Here is a 19,396-nt window from a genome sequence, read left to right on the forward strand (position 1 = left end):
TAAATGGTTATGTTAGAAAATGCTCAGTGAAATTAGCATAGAAGTTTATAACAAAGTTTTTCTTTATAGAGTTCTATTTATATCAGTGGATGATGTAATAATTTCGACATTAAACTAAAAATTCTGAGCATTTAAGACAAAATTCTTTCTAAATACAAATCATCATATACTATAATAAGTTAAATCTGAAATATGAATCATTCCGAACAGCCTCCAATGCCATTTGATTGTAAACTCTGTCAGGGCATGGATTCTTCTGTTTTGTTTTCTGATGTATCTCCAGCACCTATAAAAAGATTTTTTTGTTGTTGTTTTTAAAGATTTATTTATTTATTTGAGAGAGAGAGAGCATGCACACGAGCATGGTGGGGAGGGGCAGAGGGAGAGAGAATCTCAAGCCGACTCCACGCTGAGCACAGAGCCCAACGTGGGGCTCAACTCCATGACCCAGAAATCACGAGCCCAAGATTACGACCTGAGCAGAAACCAAGAGTCAGATGCTCAACGAACTGCATCACCCAGGCACCCCAAAAAGATTTTTTTAATTAATACTATTTTCCCAATATAGTGCAGATCATGTTGAATATAAAGGATTGACATAATATGCCTAATGAGAAAAAAATCAACATGAAGTGCCTTTCTGAGTGAATTATAGCAGCCTTGAGTTGAACAGGATATATCACGTGGTTTCCCAGAGCTCCCAATACCAAGGTACTATATAATACAGCCATATAAAGTAAGCAAACCAAAATTGCCGATGCTTGTGCACAGGCTCTCTCATATTAACTGTTGTAACATTTTACTTTGGAGTTTTATTTAAACGACCTCAGCAGTTTGGATCACAGTTTGGGGGTGCTTAAGAGTTTCAGATTGAGTTTGTACTCTCTCGTACGTCCGAGTGCAGATAACATTGTTCACGGCACTTTCCTAGAAGACAAATGAAGGATGAGACAATTCAGTATTGTTGGTGAAACTGACGTTTAGAACAATGCAAACTAAGTACTATCCATACACACATTCTTTAAAAATCTCGAAAAGAGATCTATGTAGACAACTATAGATACCAACTATTTGTTAGCTGATTTTGCTAACAAAATGGCAAATCATGTTACAAATGATATATGTGGGTATACATATATATGGTATATATGTAATGTGTGTGTATATACAAAAAAACAAGGCAAATAGTATAAAATTTGAAGTCTGTTAAAACATTTTAAATGCCTATGGTGAAGCATTTTTGCTAATTTATATAACTTACATTTTTCAAATAACATTAAGTTACATTGATGTAGTATTTTATGGTTTTTAGAGCACTAATATATACATGATGGTATTTAATTCTCTCAAAAAAACCATGAAGACAGTCCTACATTTTTGAAGGCAAGTAAACTCCATCTTGGAGAGGATAAATGACTCATCCAGAGTCACAGAAGTACTGAATGGCAGAGGTGGAAATGCACATTTTGAATTCTGAATCTGTATTCTTCCTAGTGAATTAAAAACATATCTGTTTGGTGATTGATGTCATTATAAGTAGAAATAAAATCAAGTATCCTTAGTCTTCCACTTATTACTTTATAAGTAAATGTGCTCTTCATTGTTGAAAGAAAAAAAATTCTTACATTAAGAAATGAGGATAGGTTTTTTTATTTTTTACTTCCACATAATTCTTACATATTCCCTTAGAACTATTTGACATTATGTCCAAAATTGTCATTTTATTCATTTCAGTGGAACTGGGGGTTTGGGAAGAAGAATCATTGGCATATTTCCCTCCCTTGTGTAGAAGGGAGAAAGATGACCTGAGAAGCCATCCTCAAAGGGAGCAGAATGGACTCAAAAAAGTACACTTTGGAATTAAGCCAGCCTGGGTTTTAATCCCAGCAGCACCATGTTTTTCTTAGGTAATGTCCTTAGGTAAGTCAGTGGCCGAATCTCAGTTTTCTCCACTATTAAGTAGGCTAATTAGTCTTGCCTCACAGAATTATTGTGAGGATTAGGTAAATAATATATGAAAACATGCAAACCCGGTAGCCACAGAAATGTTAGTTTTTAATTGTGTCAACTCATCCATACACCAAGGAGACACCACTTAAGCTTTGTACTAGCTTAAATTTCCTTTTCATGTGTTTGTTTGGTGTTAAGCTGGAAAACAGTGAGAAATTAATCTTTGTATGGAGCAAAGGATTAGCAACAACCCACAATCCCTGCTGAAATCTTCATTGCACAAATACGTGCTTGTTTTGGCTTATGTGCAAGTCAAAGAATTAGGCAACACAACTTTTTAATTTTCTTTAGCGTTTTAGTTCCTCAACCCATGTGCATTTTATAATATTTATGATCATGCATAAATATTATATCTATTATACTTATCCGCCAATGTCTTCCCCCATTCTTATAAAGCAAAGAAAAAAGAAAATTACATTGACTTCTATTATTTTATAACAAGCTATTTGAATGACTTTATATACAGGTGTTAGAGCAGGTGCAAAAAATAATGACAAACAGCTCACTCACCACCACCATTTTCCCATCCACCAACTTTCTCCTTATGGTGTTCTCCTTGCCATCCCAGTCTTGAACTTGAATCAAAGAGTCCTTATCGAAGGTTACCACACTCTGAAAACGGACAAAACGGAATTCAGCTCAGACTGTCACATTTGAATACTAACGTTTTATCAAGGACCAAATCCTTTTCAGCGGTTGTGATATTCTCAGGTAGTTTTAGAATGGTGTTTACAGTTTTATTTATATTTTAAGACTTTGTCAACACTAAATTTGTTGGCTGATTCTTCTGAGGGAGGAAAAGTTTTATAAGAATAAAAATATAATATTATCTTGAAGAATAAATAAAACTCTCTTTTCCCTGAGAAATGAAGAGGGCTAGATATCCTATGCCCTCATTTCCTGCCCGCTCTCCTCCGCGCGCACAGAAACTTCTCCAAACCCACCACAATGCTGAATATGTATCCTAAGTTAGAAAGCAACTCCCATTGTGTTAAGCCACTGGGGCCTGTGGTTAATGTGGTACTGAGGCACATCCTCACCTGTACTGGTTAATATAAGTTTTATTCATTGTAACTTTATCCATAGAAAACTACAAAGTAGGAAGGCAGAACTTTTGTTTCTGAGAGAAGAATCTAAGGAAATGATTCTCAAAATGCATCTGCTAAGCATCTGCATCAGAAACATTAGAAATACATAAACCTGAAAATTAAGAGATGTTAAAAAAAAACTCTGCATATACATAGTCTAGTATTAGACTGGACTGGAAGACTTATCCTATTGCTGAGTGTCATCTCTTTTTTTTTTCACTCTAATCAGCTGTTAAAATAACCCTTAACCGGGAAGAAAGACTAATACCCCATTTATCTAGCATGTATGATGTAATTATGTATTCTTTTAAAATTTTACCTCGAGAATATGAAAAAAAATAAAAATAAAATTTTAACTAAAAAAAAAAGAAAAAAGAAATGTTAGAAACACATAGAAATACTTCGGGTGCCTACCCCAGACATCAGAGCCTGTGAGGATGGGACCTACAAATAGGCACTTTTCACAAGCATCACAGGAGATGTGTATGTATATTAAAATTTAAGATCCTCAGATTTAGGTTTTAGCCCAATGTTTATCTAATACAGACTTTAGATGTGTTTGCTATAATTGTTTACTTACTTAGAATGATTTCAAATTGACATTCTTATGAAATGTATCTGAAAGAGTTTTGAAGGCCTCACCTTGGTTTTATAGCCCCCTGGTGTGGTTTCCTCAAATTCTTCTCCGAGTTTAAAGGAGATCTCATTATTTTTAAAGATGCTTTTGGTTTTTATAGTGATCAGATCTTCCTGTGTACTGATGGTCACAGTGGGTCTTGCCAGACAGGCAAGTTTCCTGCTGGCTCGTCCCATTCCTGGAAGCCAGATGAAAGGACACCATAGTTAAATCTGTTGCTGGTTTTAGAAACCCATGTTCACTGCGTAATTCTTTACTAACTAACTAGGGGGTCTGTGAGTTAAGCAGATTTAATGCTGCATGAATTCAAATATCTGAAGCTAGTAGCACCACCATTATAAGTTAAAATAGGTTATATTTTGCAGAAAAAATAATCTCTAGTTTTGGCTACTGGTTGTCGTGTTTCCTTAGCCCAGTAGTTATTGATCTTGTTGGTTCATGAACCTCTTTGAAAATTTTATTAAAGCTCCTATTTTGATAAAATATCTCCCTCTTTGCACATGTTGTGATGAGCACTGGGTGTTATATGCAACCAATGAATCGTTGAACACTACATCAAAAACTAATGATGTACTATATGTTGGCTAACTGAACATAATAAAAAAAAATCTCTCTCTTTTAAAATGCACTCATTTATACAGATGAAATACTTTGACATGGATTATTTAAGATCTTTATCTCTTCACTTATATTCTTATATGTACATATATAGTTTGTTTTTTCCATCATGTATTTTTTTATTGTGCTAAAATATAGATAACATAAAATTTATCATTTTAACCATTTTAAAGCATACAATTAAGTGGCAATAGGTATGGGGCGCCTGGGTGGCTCAGTTGTTAAGCATCTGCCTTCGGCTCAGGTCATGATCCCCGGTCCTGGGTTCGAGCCCCACATCGAGCTCCCTGCTCGGCAGGAAGCCTGCTTCTCCCTCTCCCACTCCCCCTGCTTGTGCTCCTCTCTCACTGTGTCTCTCTCTGTCAAATAAATAAAATCTTTAAAAAAAAGTGGCATTAGGTACGTTCACAATATTATACAACCATCACCACTATATATAGAATTTTTAAAAATATAAATGTTCTATTATAACAATTGTTATTCAACTTACTTTTCCCCATCTCTGTATCTTAAAGATTTTCTGTGTCAGTACACATAGATATAAATGTTTGTCATTGCTACATAATATTTTATAGAGTGTATATATTAATATTTATTTCATCTCTCTCCCTGTTGATGGACATGTTGTTTGTTTCCATGTTTTCTAATTACAAGCAATGCTATAGTGAACATTATTACACACACAGCTTTATGCAGTATATGTAGGACTATTTTCTAAAGAAATAGCATCACATGTACAATACTTAAGTTAAATTTCTAAGAGAAGATAAGTGGGAGAAACCCTCTAATATGGTTCATGAATTCATATTGTGAAACATGATAACAAGTTGTGATGTATTAGATGATGATTCCCAAAGATATTTACACCCTAATCCCTAGAACCTGTGAATGTCACTTTATATGCCTAAGGGGATTTTGTAGATATGGTTAACTCAAGGATCTTTTTTTTTTTTAAGATTATATTTATTTTTTTGAGAGATAGCACGAGAGGGAAGAGGGTGAGAGGGAGAAGCAGACTCCCCGCTGAGCAGGGAGCCCGATGTGGGACTCGATCCCAGGACTCCAGGATCATGACCTGAGCCGAAGGCAGTCGCTTAACCAACTGAGCCACCCAGGCGCCCTTAACTCAAGGATCTTGAAATAGGGAGCTAATCAGCATGTGGACCCTAAATGTAATCACAATTTCATTATAAGAAACGGAAGAGGGAGATTAGACTACAGAAAAGAAGGCAATGTGACAATAGGGGCAGAGGTTGGAGTGTGATGCCCAGACACCAAGGAAGGCCAGCAGCCATCTCAGCTGGAAAACAAGATCTATTCTGGGGCGCCTGGGTGGCTCAGTCGTTAAGCGTCTGCCTTCGGCTCAGGTCGTGATCCCAGCGTCTTGGGATCGAGTCCCATATCGGGCTCCCCGCTTGGCGGGAAGCCTGCTTCTCCCTCTCCCAGTCCCCCTGCTTGTGTTCCTGCTCTCGCTCTCTCTCTCTCTGTCAAATAAATAAAATCCTAAAAAAAAAAAAAAATCAATTTTGAAGATCCTCTAAAGATTTAGAGCAAATCCTTGTAAAAATGATCATTGGGGCGCCTGGGTGGCTCAGTTGTTAAGCATCTGCCTTCGGCTCAGGTCATGACCCCAGGGTCCTGGGATCGAGCCCTGCATTGGGCTCCCTGCTCCGCAGGAAGCCTGCTTCTCCTTCTCCCACTCCCCCTGCTTGTGTTCCCTCTCTCGCTGTGTCTCTCTCTGTCAAATAAATAAAATCTTTAAAAAAAATAAATAAATAAAAATAAATAAATAAAAATAATTATGACTTTTTGCTTTAAATTATTTATGGAAATAATTTGCCATTTAGTATATGATGTTTATGTGTTTTATCGATGTAAACCCATGGTAAATTACATGAGGGCAAGAATTCTGTCAATTACAAACTAATTTTGCATAGAACTATATCTAGGTCCTGAACCAATGTTGATCATTTCTATGTGATTGTTTTTATGTTTCTGTTGCAGGGAGAGGCCCAAGATTAATCTGAGATCATACAGACCAAGTTTCTGTGCTATCAAATCTCCCCTTTTTACTGGCTATGATATGCAGGTAAAAATGGCTCACCCAGCTCTTTCATATATTTTTCAAAATTTTCACAAGAAATGGATTTCCATGTTCCTTGGAGTCGATCAACCATTCTGTCTAAATTGATCTTAAAGAAAAATAGCATCATTAGGATGAGTATGTTATTGTTGCCTGAAATAGTGTTTTTAATACAATTTTTGTGGATAGTACAGAAAAGTCAGGGGGAAAGGTTAGGAACTCTAATCCTTGTCATCTTTTCTTAATACCATCTAGAGCAGGAAAACTCTCAAATGTAAGCTGGTCAAGATGAAAATGGAAACAGTTTTTGGGAGGACCAGATATAATTTTTCCATCTCTAGTTTAGGATCAAAACTAGGTTTATAAATTCTAGTTCCTTCCCTAAGAACGGCAACACACACACACACACACACACACACACACACACACACACATACACACAGAGCAATGTTTAAGGGGAACTAGGCAGCTATGTTTATGCCCTAGGACACCTATACTCCAGGTCTTTGTTTCTCTTTCTCTGACCAAGGGTGATCTAGAATAAGCCAATTTGTCAGCTGTTTAGAGATCTTATCACACTCTCATTCTTGGTAATTTGAGCTAAAAACCAGAAAGATTTCGTAGATGGTATTTGGCATTTGAACTAAAAAGTTAAATTTAGTGAGGGCTAGAACAATCATTTTAAGCCAGGTACATATTGAGCAAGAGAATGAAACATAGAAAAAAAAGGAAGGAAAGAGATTGTGTTCACACACACACACACACACACACACACACACATCCTTGTTTTTTTTTTTTTTTTAATTTTATTTATTTATTTGAGAGAGAGAATGAGAGATAGAAAGCACGAGAGGGAAGAGGGTCGGAGGGAGAGGCAGACTCCCTGCTGAGCAGGGAGCCCGATGTGGGACTCGATCCCGGGACTCCAGGATCATGACCTGAGCCGAAGGCAGTTGCTTAACCAACTGAGCCACCCAGGCACCCCCACACACAGCCTTGTTACTGATGCTTTTCCAGATGTCAGCTCAATTTTCCATAAGCTTAGAGAGTCATCACTGCCATGAGAACACCAAATATCTTCTTAGTAAATCCCCCTTAATTTAGGCTAGGTTCTGTTCCTTTCAATCTTGACTGAAAACACTCTGATGTCCACTGATATCTGTAAGGAATCAGAACAGAGGATAAGGAGTATTATAGGAAATACACCAACTAGAGAAGAGGAGATTTCCAAGGTTAAAAGACAAGCACAGCCTTATACATGCCATCAGCTCTGAGAACATCATTGTTAATTTTAGGCAATGCTTGATGTCCATATGCTAACACAGAGTTACTAAGAAAAACTGAAATTATAAAATTATTTTAAGACAGAAAAGAATAGCACTTTATTAACAATTCCCATTAAAATGTTAAATTTCCAATATCTATAAATATCTATAAAAGTATTTATCCAGGCCAATGGTCCTACTGATAATTATTCAACTAACACATATGGAGGGAGCACTTAGTATTTTATGCCCAATACGAGACTAAGCAATTTTGCATACACCATTGATTTAATGTTCCAACTATGGTTGAAAAAGATATCATAGCTTGTTTGATTCTTTCCTTTCGTGTGTTAGGAGGTTTACCATTATGATTTTTTTTACATTAATGTGTACAATTTATAGTTATCCCCACTCAATTGAATAGCATGAGGCTGAAGCCAGTAAATGACTCACCACTGAAGGTACAAAGATATTAAAATTAGGCACTGAAGTTACTAAAATTCCTAGGATTTTTTTTTAAGAAAATGTCAAATGTGTCAGATGTACACTGATCCTCCAACATAAGGAAATCAACTATTGGAAATCACCTCCTTGAAGAAGATGTCATATTGGGAGCTCAGTATTGGTCTCTATTGCTGGCAGGTTGGACTTTCAGAAAAGTATCAGTAAAATAGAGACCAGGCATGGCCTCTATCTCTGCCCCTGTGGTTCCTCTGTACATGTGCTCATCATGTCAATTCAAAGACTGGCTGATGTGCACTGGCCTAGTCATGTGTCTGCTTGGTTGCTCACTGCCTATTCTGTGAGGGATGCTTTCTGGTGTCCGTTACTATGTGAGTCAAAAGTCTTCACACACTATGCCCATTCCTTCGAGTACATCCACATTCCTCGATGCCAAACCTCCTTGTCTTCAATTTTTCAGTCCTTTTCCTTCCAGACCCCTGACCAGCCCATCAGAATATTCCCTCTACCCGTGTGTGTGTCTTCTTTCTCACCTCAGCCCACTGCTTCCTCCACACAAAATGAGTAACAGGTGCACCACTCTGAGCTTTGTCCATTGGGACGATTTTTCCACACCACTGTTTTCAAACCCCCTCCCACCCTGAGGGTAATTAAACCACTGCCTGTTTTTAACTTGCGTCCACACACTAAGCTGACCTGCCCATAAAACATGTTCAAGCTCTTCTTACTCCTTCAGCTGGTTACATGAGCCCCCCACGAAGTTGAAGAATGATCTGAGGGAGGGGTGCTGGTACACCCGTGGTGGGTGACATGAGGAGCTGGGCTACCTGCTCATGCAGTTACTTCATATATTCTGGTCTTGCTTAGCCTTAATCCCAGATGCACAATTTTGATCTTATTGTGGAATGCTGGGCCTGCCTGAGTCTATGACTCTGTGGGTCTGACAGAACCCAGATCATAATGGACAGTTCCAGACGCATGGTTACTTGGTGTCTTATAATCAAGAATTCTGTCTCTACTAGTCCCCAGTGACACACCAGGAACTCTTTTCAAAAGCGTGTAAGTTTCTGTTGCAGGTGGCATGGTCTTGCTCTGAAACCCCAGGGATCTGTGTTATGATGCTTCCACTGTGGCTTCATCTCTCTGCCACACTGCATATTTTCCCATCACTAATACCTCCAGTGGCTTGGGGTTTGCCAGATCATATGGCCCAAGAGGCAGGGCTGCTTGTACTGTAATTCTGACTTTCTGCTCCAGGCCTCATTCAAAGCAGGGAGCTATTCCTGTCACCCAGTGTATGGGCTGGAGCACATTTCCTAGATGTGGAATATGTTGCCACCATAAACCAAAGGATCCTACCAGGAATTGTATTTCCTTCTTTCTGGTACAAAGGCAAGATGCAGCAATTTATCTTTAGGAAGAGATGTCCTCACTTGCCCTTGACCCAGCTGGATCCCTAAATACAACAGTGGAAGTTCACTGAATTGCCACCAACTTAAACTCCCATACTCTGCAGTGCATATGTCTTACCAGTGCCTCCAGTATGCTAGCCATTCTTGCTCATCCTCCTGATCAACATGATATGTAGGATATCCAGACAGCTCAGATCTCATCTGATCATATTATAACAGCAGAAGATAATGTAGGCCCCTAACCTGTAAATGTATATTGTACCATGTAAATGCAGTTTCTATTCCTTTTTCTGATCTTTTCTTATTGGGATAGACAAGAATGCCATAACATGTACTTGAAGCCATATTAATCTGCTCCAGCAAAGATAACATAACTGGCACAGCAGCCATGTTCGGGGTGATTATTTGAGTTTGTAGTAGCCTACATTCATTCTCCGAGATTCAGTTGGTTTCTGCAATGGTCAGACTGGTGAATTAAATGGAGCTGTGATGTGGACCACCCCCCTCCTGCCCCCACCATTCTTAAGATCCTTTAGAGTAGCATTCATTCCTCCCCATCATCACCACCAAATACAGTGGAGTTTGATGTACCATCTTAGCCAGGACTGGCAAAGGAATAGTGAATAGAGGGGGTTGGGGTGTAGAGGTGCCATTTTAGAAGCTCTCACTTCACCTTCCCCACTGTGATAGCTCCCATTTGGTTTGAATGAGAAGAAGTCAAGGTGGGGTTCCCTCAACAGTCAAACATGTCAATTCCAATCATATATTTGGAGACCAGAGAGTTGACCACTGGATGGGTCCACAGACTTACGGGACCTTCTGAGAGCCAGACTTAGGCCGGGATTCTGTTTATTTCAGAGCCTGGGCCCTGGATGCCTCCACTCTACCATGATGATTTGAAATCCTATAAGTCAATATAGGATTTTGAGGGTATTTGGTATTTGGATATTCCTCTTTCCAAATATTTGGATATTCCTCTTTCCATAGTGTGTATTTTCTCAAGTAAGTATCATAAGTCTCTTTTGAGGAAACTTGGGGAAATTAACACAGTATATTTTGCCATGGTATTTCAAAATTCTTCCTCCTGTGGACTTAGCCACCACTTCAGCCAGTGGTTTCTGGGTCTGAAAACTGGCTGAGTTCTGGTATGTGGGCAAAAGATCAAGACTTTCTATGGAGATTACCACCCTTAATCTGCTGTTCATATATATATATTCTTGCCTTCTTCTGGTTAATATATTAAGTAACACCTTCACTGGCTAGTCATCTAGGGATTTTTTTTTTTTTTTAGGGATATAATGTTCTCTTAATCATCTCCACATCTCCCTCCAGGTCAAGTCCACTTGGGTGCCCTTCAACTTTCCCTGGTGGTATGGCAATTGTAACCCCCTGGCTTCTGCCAATAAAATGCTGCTGTTTGGTCCCTGTTGCTTCAGCAATTGCCATTGCTATCAATGAGCCAGCTAATAGAGATAGAGATAGGTATGGATGATGCATATAGATCTCTATTCTCTATTCTCTTTCTACAGAAAGGTATTTTGGCTATATTGAGCCATAGCAGAAGTACAGATCTCATAAATTTCCTACAGAAAAAGACAGAGGAGAGCCCCACCATATAAGAGCTTCATACAGTGTTGTGGCATATTGGACTTGGGTTATTTTAACTAAAAATTTGAAACGTACTCGAGCTGGACAAGGCATAGTGGGCACCCTGCAGAGGCTGGCATGCTAGGAAAACGCAAGCCTTACTCATTTGCTATTCATTCAATAAACTTTGAGTATCTACTAAACAAAAGACCCCCATGCTAGGCTCTGGTATATAATGGGAAATGAAAGAGACTTCCAAAATGTTTCCAACATTATGAAAGAAAATCTGAAATTGTGCTAAATTCCCTAGTATTTCCATATGGTATCTATCGATCTATCGATAGATAGACCCCTGCCGGCACCTGTAGATGAAGTATTATTGGAACATAGCCACACTTATTTCTTTGAATATTCTCTAAGGCTGTTTTCACATTACAGTAGCAGAGCTGAGTAGTTGTGACAGATATCCCATGGCTCACAAAGCCTAAGATGTTCACTATTAGGCCCTTTACAGAAAAATGTTTGCTGGCCCCCATTTTAGAGTCTCATGTTTGATTATTTAAAACTCAGGATCCTAACAGCTACTGTGTTTGTAGGCTTTTTGTGTTGAGGATAGAAAAGTGGTGGATAGGGCCCCTGGGTGGCTCAGTTGGTTAAGCGACTGCCTTCGGCTCAGGTCATGATCCTGGAGTTCCGGGATCGAGTCCCGCATCAGGCTCCCTGCTCAGCAGGGAGTCTGCTTCTCCCTCTGACCCTCTTCCCTCTCATGCTGTCTATCTCTCATTCTCTCTCTCTCTCAAATAAATAAATAAAATCTTAAAAAAAAAAAAAAAGAAAAGTGGTGGATAACATTTTTTCTTCCATAGCTTTTTTATCAAGAAAAGACATTTTTATAATTATGTCATGGGCAAGGCCAACAGAAAATGTAATTTAAGAAGCTAAGCTCTGGCATTTCATAAAAGTTACATGACAGAGAGATGGCTATCAGTCAAATATAGATGAAATATTTTTAAAAATTGCTCTGAGTGCTGCAAGGCAGAAAGTCACAAGAATTAAATTGATTTAGGAAAGAAGCAGGGTAAAAAAAGCTGTCCTGCTGCCTGCCTCATCCTGAGTTTAATCTCCAGGGTCTAATGACCCTGTTAAACTCCAAAGCTTTCTTCAGAAGTGGCCCTGATTCTCCCACCCTTTTAGTCACCCTAGTGATGTTAAGCTCTCAGGGTTTTCACGCACTTCTAATGCACTTAGATTAAAACCATGCTGGGAGAAAAGTATCTTTAATGACTTTTTAAAGGAAAATGTCCTGGAAATAGGGGAAATCCACCACAAAACTTTCAGCGTGGTGGTAAATAGAACACAGTACTCCAGAGCAGCTTCTCTTTTTATATTGGTTGGGCTTTGTAGGGCATTAACAAGACTTGGGAAGAGTGCAGCCTTTCCTGGTCATCCCTCAGTAGGTGCTCGTTGAGGACAATGGGAAAAGGCTGCACCTTGGCCATCCGCGAGACTCAGGGTGTTTCTGCATCGCCCCCACTGTTCACAAGAGCAGCTGGAAGTGAGCAGCCAACAGGAAGCTGGGCCCAATGGCTGGATGAGACACATGGCCACCCAAGCAAGCAACCACGTGGCATACGCTCCTTCCCAGTGTTCTTCACACATTTGTTTAATATTTTTTAGTAGGAAGGATAGCAGGTTGAGTTGTGTCCCCCAAAAAGATATGTCCAAGTCCTAACGCCTGGTACTTATGAATGTGACCTTGTTTGGAACTAGGGTCTTTGCAGAAATAATGAAATTAAGGATCTCAAAATGAGATCATTCTGGATTTAAGGTGTTCCCTAAATCCAATGACACATGAAAGAAGGTGAGAGAGATTTGAGACACAGAGACAGAGGCAAAGGCCAAGAGAAGACTGACCAAGACAGAAACTGGAGGGCAGCCATAAGCTAAGGAATAAATACCAAGTACAGCCAGCAGGCACCAAAAGCTAGGAGAGAGGCAAGGAGAGGCGCCTGGGTGGCTCAGTCGTTAAGTGTCTGCCTTCGGCTCAGGTCATGATCCCAGGGTCCTGGGATCGAGCCCCGCATCGGGCTCCCTGCTCGGTGGGAACCCTGAATCTCCCTCTCCTACTCCCCCTGCTCGTATTCCTGCTCTCGCTGTCTCTCTCTCTGTCAAAAAAAAAAAAAAATGAGAGGCATGGAAGAGAGTCCTCCTCAGAGCCTCCAGAAGTTTTCCAACACCTTAATTTCACACTCTGGCCTTCAAAACTATAAGACAATAAATCATAAAAATAAATCATAAATTTCTGTCATTTGAAAGAGAAACTAATTTTTAAAAATCTTAGATCATTTTATGTTTAAAAGAAGGAACTTATTTTATTATGTAAAATACCATTTAAACTTATGAAGAATTGTCTATTTCACTGGATTTTTTTTCTTAGTCAAAACTTGTCATATTTACCAAGGATAGAGGTAACTTTTATAGATAATAATAACAGTAATTATGATAATATAATAAAAGACTGAGTAATAATAGTAATAGTATAATTATATAATAAAATTATATAAATTAAATTTTTTTCTGAAATTCGTGTAAGAAAAACGCTTTCCCTATTTCTCTAGTTTCTCATCGTCTCCTCTTTCCCTGCCAGTTTTCTTTTGAAATATTCAGAATCATACAACTTCTTTGGGGTGAATATTGAAGGATTTAAGATTTACATGACAAAATAAATTACTTGATAGTGGTAAATAGTACAGTGTTATGCTTTATTCTGTTTCAGAATTTCAGCAGATTGCTAACTTTAGGCTGTTCTTGGGGTTGAGTGCTGTCTGCTGCTGAACAGTCATGTGATTCAGACCAATCAGAATAAGAGGAAGACTTCCTAGAGGGATGAGTAAGACTGCAAGGTCAGGGCCAGGCAGGTGGAGGGCCTGTGATTCAGATCCTGCTGGGTTCCCAGGCTCTCATGGCCTTCTCTTCCCACAGTTAGAGCTGTTTGAACCCCACCTGTTGCCTTAGCATTGTCCTGAGGCTGCCAAAGTTACACATTCACCAGGTTATTATAAATCAGCACTAACTCCAGTGGTTCCCAAGCTTGACTTGCATTTGTAAAAATGCCAACTCATGTGTGCACCCTAGATTTCTCAATCAGAATTGCCAAGGACCAGACTTGGCAATATGAATTTTTAGAATGTCTCCCAGGTGATTCTTCATCTAAGGCTCAGTAATGAAGGGTAAATGCAATGGACCAGTGGTTCTCAAAGTGTGATTCCTGGACCAGCAACATCACCATCACTTGGGAACTGATTAGAAATGCAGATTCTTCTTTTCTTTTAAGATTTGATTTATTTATTTGACAGAGAGAGACACAGTGAGAGAGGGAACACAAGCAGGGGGAGTGGGAGAGGGAGAAGCAGGCTTCCCGCTGAGCAGGGAGCCCGATGTGGGACTTGAAACCAGGACCCTGGGATCATGACCTGAGCCGAATGCAGACACTTAACGACTGAGCCACCCAGGCGCCCCAGAAATGCAAATTCTTGACTCCCTCCTCCGCGCTGGCAAAGCTTAGTGAATCAGAAACTCTGGGAAAGGAGCCTAATAACCTGTGTTTTAACAAGCCCTTCAAGTTTGAGAACCACAGCCCATGCTTAGATTCGCTTCCAAAGAAGAGAGTATGGAACAGTAAAAATAGTAATTTTAGAAACTTGGGGGCCATCATCTTAACCAAGTGATCAAGTTTAAATCACCTGTGTTAAGTCATACTGATGTCATGTGCCCCTTGATATGATGCAGTCAGAAGGCACTTCATCTCTGTGGTTTTCTTCCTAAACACCCATAATCCAAATCTAGTCATGAGAAAGCATGAGACATGTGAAGACAAAATTGAGGTACATTCTTCAAAACTGTAAGGTCTTGAATAACAAGGAAAAACGGAAACTCTCACAGATTGAAGGAAACTAAGGAGATATGATGACTAAAAGCAATGTGGGATTCTGACTCGGATCCTAGAACAGGAAAGGACATTAGTGGAAAAACGGGAGGAGTTTGAATCGTCTATAGTTTAGTAGCTAGTATCATACCAACTTCCATTTCTTAATTTTGGCAAATGTACACCATAATGTAAGAACCTAACACTCACGGGAGTTGGAGGAATGGTATATAGCAACTCTCTGTACTATATTTGTAGCTTCTCTATAAATCTAAAATTATTCCCGGGACGCCTGGGTGGCTCACTTGGTTAAGTGACTTGCCTTCGGCTCAGGTCATGATCTCAAGGTCCTGGGATCGAGCCCTGCATTGGGCTCCTTGCTCGGCGGGAAGCCTGCTTCTCCCTCTCCCACTCCCCCTGCTTGTGTTCCCTCTCTCACTGTCTCTCTCTCTCTGTCAAATAAATAAATAAAATCATAAATAAATAAATAAATAAATAAATAAATAAATAAATAAATAAATAAATAAAATTATTTCCAAAACTGTTAAATGTAAAAATAAATTAAAAAAATAAGACCAAAAATATTGTCCACGGATCAGTAGCATCTGACTCACCTGAAAGCTTGTTAGTAATGCAGGTTATTAGAACTCACTCCAAATCTGCTGAATCAGAATCTGCATTTTTCAAAAGATCCTTAGATGAATTGTTTAATGTACAATAACGTTTGAAAAATCCTGCTCTTTACCACAAGCCTGGGATTTAGCATCAGCTCAATGTTGTCCGGGCCGGAAACGTGAACTAGTTTTGTTTAAACATACCTTCTTCTTAAGACCTCAGGCTCCATTTTCAACCTAATTCAGATGGCTAAGCTTCTGTGCCCCTCCTTAGGGCTCAGTCCTTATACAGTAACACCTTCAAAAAGGCTCAAAACCTATCTTGTATTTGTGAGACATTTTCTCCCTTAAAAGACAGGAGTCATGTCTTTGATCCCTAACTCTGGGATCCCTGCCTGGGTCCCGGCTACCTGCCACAAACTTCCCTCTTGCTGAAAGTCAACTTGCCTGCCATTTTAAGTGCTGCCTCCTAGGAGCCTCCTGTCACATCTTTCAAGGCACCTCCCAATGCTGTTGTCACTATAAACTCAGATGTTGTAGTCTATTTGCCAGATTCAACCATGCCTGGAAATATCTAGAGATAGGATGGCATGTGGTGAATTTGCTTTTCTATCAAACAACTCTACAAAAAGGACAGGACTTCCAGAGACCCCAGTGTTTATCAAAAAAGAAAAAAAATTCAGTAGGATGTATGATCAGAGGTAATAGGTAGGAGCCACTAAAGGCCTAGGAATAAAACTAGAAAGGTAAACAATTTCCTCTGCACCCAAGATTTTTACTTTTGTGTCATTGAAGTCTCAGAAACAAGAACTTAACTGATTCTATAAAGACAGTTTCTTGATGGGGTATTATTTATAAAATCCAGTTAGAATGGTGAAAATGGACCATTCCGCAGATATATTGGCATTGACCTTCTCCTCTTGAGGAGAAGGATTAGAGTGAATTGCTGAAGGTATAAAGTCAGGAGAGAGGTGTGTGGGTGGCTCATTTGGTTAAGCATCTGACTCTTGATCTCAGCTCAGGTCTTGATCCCAGGGTAATGAGTTCAAGCCCCATGTTGGATTCCATGCTGGGTGTGGAGCCAACTTAAAAAAAAAAAAAAGAAAAAAGTCAGGAGAAATTACTCTTTGGAAACCTGACTGGCTCAGTCTTCCAAGGGAGACCAGAGCTTCTTGCTTTTTGTAGGGAAACACTGGGCATCATGGCAAATGTCATCCTCGGGAAACATTGTCTGAATTGAACCATGGCACTTGGATTTGTCAGGGAAGAGTTGCACCAGCACCCAAATGATTTGAGAGCAGCTGAGATAAGCCCACAATGATTTGGAAGTTAGAACCAACCTGGTGAGTGGGGCGTGGGGAGAAGTTTATGGGATTCTATGCTTCACTGAGCCATAAGAGAGCTCTGGATGGGGCTGGATGTTCCCACAAGTCTACAGGTGGCAGGTAAGTTATGGATCACCAATACGCAACTCTCTGGGCATGCTGACCGTGCCCAAGTTGTGATAACCTGGAGACGTGCATTTGAACCAACACACCATACTCTACAAATGCACCCATTTCTAGCCTTTTTGTGTCTTATTTCTTTTAATCTTCACTTTTGAAAAACTCTAATCTTGTTGCTGATGAAGTAGAAAGTAGATCACATTGTGATCAGGATAGACAGGATTACTATCTTTCACAACATCAGTGACTAAAGAAGTTGTACAACCAGGGGAGGGAGGGAGCAGGGCTACCTGAGAGCACTGACCCCTTGCTTGCAGTGGAGAAGGCCAACTGCACCCTAAGGTGGGCACGGTTGACTTTAGTATCAACTGTAGGAAGAAAGTTTACTATTCTATCAAAATAATTGATGGGATAATCTAATATCATCTCCAATTAAGATATTCACCTTCAAAATTTTGACACTTTAGAGTCTAAGGTTGCAATGAAATATTCAGTAATAAAAAAAACATTGTCATAGAAGGCAGGACATTTATGTCTTTGGCTTTGCAATCCTAAGTGTGCATTATGAAACTAGCTCTAGGCTAGGCAGTATGTGAGTAATTTATTCTTCTTATATTAACATCAACTGTGAATTCTAAAGTGAGTGATGACATTCCAGGAACAATTGCATGTAATAATTTTTTAGCAGGTTTGGGCAATGTGGAGTAGCTGTCGTAAGGGAAAATGTCAGCTCATGCTATTTTAATGACAATGATGCTCCATGGAAAAGGAACTTAGGGGAGAATGAGTTTAGTGTCTGGGTTCCGGTTCAAGTCAAAGTGAAAATGAAAAGCAAACACTATTTTGAAATTAATTTAGGGGATTATTGGTAACAGATGAGAAATTATGTTTCAAGGTTGTCTAGAAACAAATACCAACAATTTTGAAAAGCAGTGAGATTTGTTCATTTATCTATGGGTATACAAAATTATTTACACTCTGATCAAAAATATGAAAAAATTGCATAATGAGTGGAATTAAATGCGATAAACTTGTGGTATGTCCAAATAACCACAATACAATATATAAACTCTTAATGCAGAGATAAGATTTTAAAAATAAAATATATTCATCAAGGGCTTGTGAGACTGACCAGGTATGGGAGTTAAAGTCAGAAATTAGTCTCAAGTGCGCTCCTGGTGCACATCATGCAAAATATAGAGTATACAGTAGGGGAAGCAGTTTTGTAAAGAAAAAGGAGATATGGATTCAACTTAAATAGCCAGTGTCTGTAGGAAAGCCACTTTAAAGTGTGCATTGGCAAGTTGGATACAGAGTTGGAGCACAGGAAAGAAAGATGGGGATCAGGGGGGAGAAAATGAGAGACTCAGTGATCTGATGAGGAAGAGGTCACTCAAGATTAGAGTGTAAAGTAAGAGGAACAGGTGCAGAGCTATATGAAAAACTAACATACAAACACAACCAGTGGGGTGAGTAAGAAAGGGGGACTGTCTGAGTTTCCCAAGGCTGCTATCACAAATCACCACAAATTGGGTGACTTATAACCACGGAAATGTATTCTTTCACAGTTCTGGAGGCCAGAAGTCTGAAATCAAGGTGTCAGCAAGACCATCTCCCTCCACAGGCTCTAGCAGAGAATACTTCCTTGCCTCTTTAAGTTCCTGGTGGCTCTAGGCATTCCTAGGCTTGTGGCCGCAGCACTCCCATCTCTTACTCCATCTTCGCATGGCCTCTTCCCTATGTGCATGTCTTTCCTCTTCTATCTCTTATAAGGAAATTTGTCACTGGATCTAGAGCTCACCTTGGTAATCTAGGGTGATATCTCAAAATCCCTAGCTACATCTGCAAAACCCTTTTCCCAATAAGATCACATTCCCAGGCTCCAGGGACTAGGATGTGAATGTATCTTTGGGGGGGGGCACCATTCAACCTACTGTAGAGAGAAGGTCTGAAAATTGTAAGGACTATGGGAGAAAGGATCTCTGTATGGGTCAGGCAATGAGAAGACCTACGCTGGGGAAAAAAAAAAAAGACCTGCTTAATTCTGTGTAACATACCTTTCCCCAAATGCATTTGGCACTCTTTTTTAGTGTGAATACAAAGATGGATAAGATCCAATCCCAGGCTTCATGAAGTCCAGTGGGGGGAGAAAAGCATATAATCAAAATAATTGTAATGCACTGTTTAAGTGCTACAACGGAAAAATGTTCAGAGTATTATAGAAGCCCAGTGAGAGGTAAAAGTAATTTT

The 19,396-nt window shown here is 39.4% G+C and overlaps 1 protein-coding gene across 9 annotated transcripts; it reads right to left on the reverse strand.

The window, feature by feature from the left end:
* Window positions 1-789: 789 nt before the first annotated feature.
* Window positions 790-9,098, reverse strand: FABP12 (fatty acid binding protein 12). Of its 9 annotated transcripts, none has more exons than XM_025871475.2 (6): window positions 8,892-9,078; window positions 7,429-7,595; window positions 6,458-6,545; window positions 3,741-3,913; window positions 2,521-2,622; window positions 790-927 (listed from the first exon to the last, which is right to left on the reverse strand). In XM_025871475.2, the coding sequence occupies exons 3-6, from the start codon at window positions 6,528-6,530 to the stop codon at window positions 817-819; spliced, it is 459 nt and encodes a 152-aa protein (XP_025727260.1). In that variant the 5' UTR covers window positions 6,531-6,545; window positions 7,429-7,595; window positions 8,892-9,078; the 3' UTR covers window positions 790-816. The 9 variants fall into 9 exon arrangements, with proteins under 9 accessions (XP_025727260.1, XP_073748813.1, XP_073748812.1 ...); XM_073892712.1 differs by having other exon boundaries at window positions 8,860-9,078; XM_073892711.1 differs by having other exon boundaries at window positions 8,697-9,078.
* Between the last annotated feature and the right edge of the window lie 10,298 nt (window positions 9,099-19,396).

This window comes from Callorhinus ursinus, unplaced genomic scaffold (genome assembly GCF_003265705.2).
Source record: "Callorhinus ursinus isolate GAN/ISIS: 27379988/994484 unplaced genomic scaffold, GSC_fseal_2.0 scaffold5, whole genome shotgun sequence".
Classification (NCBI taxonomy): Eukaryota; Metazoa; Chordata; class Mammalia; order Carnivora; family Otariidae; genus Callorhinus; species Callorhinus ursinus.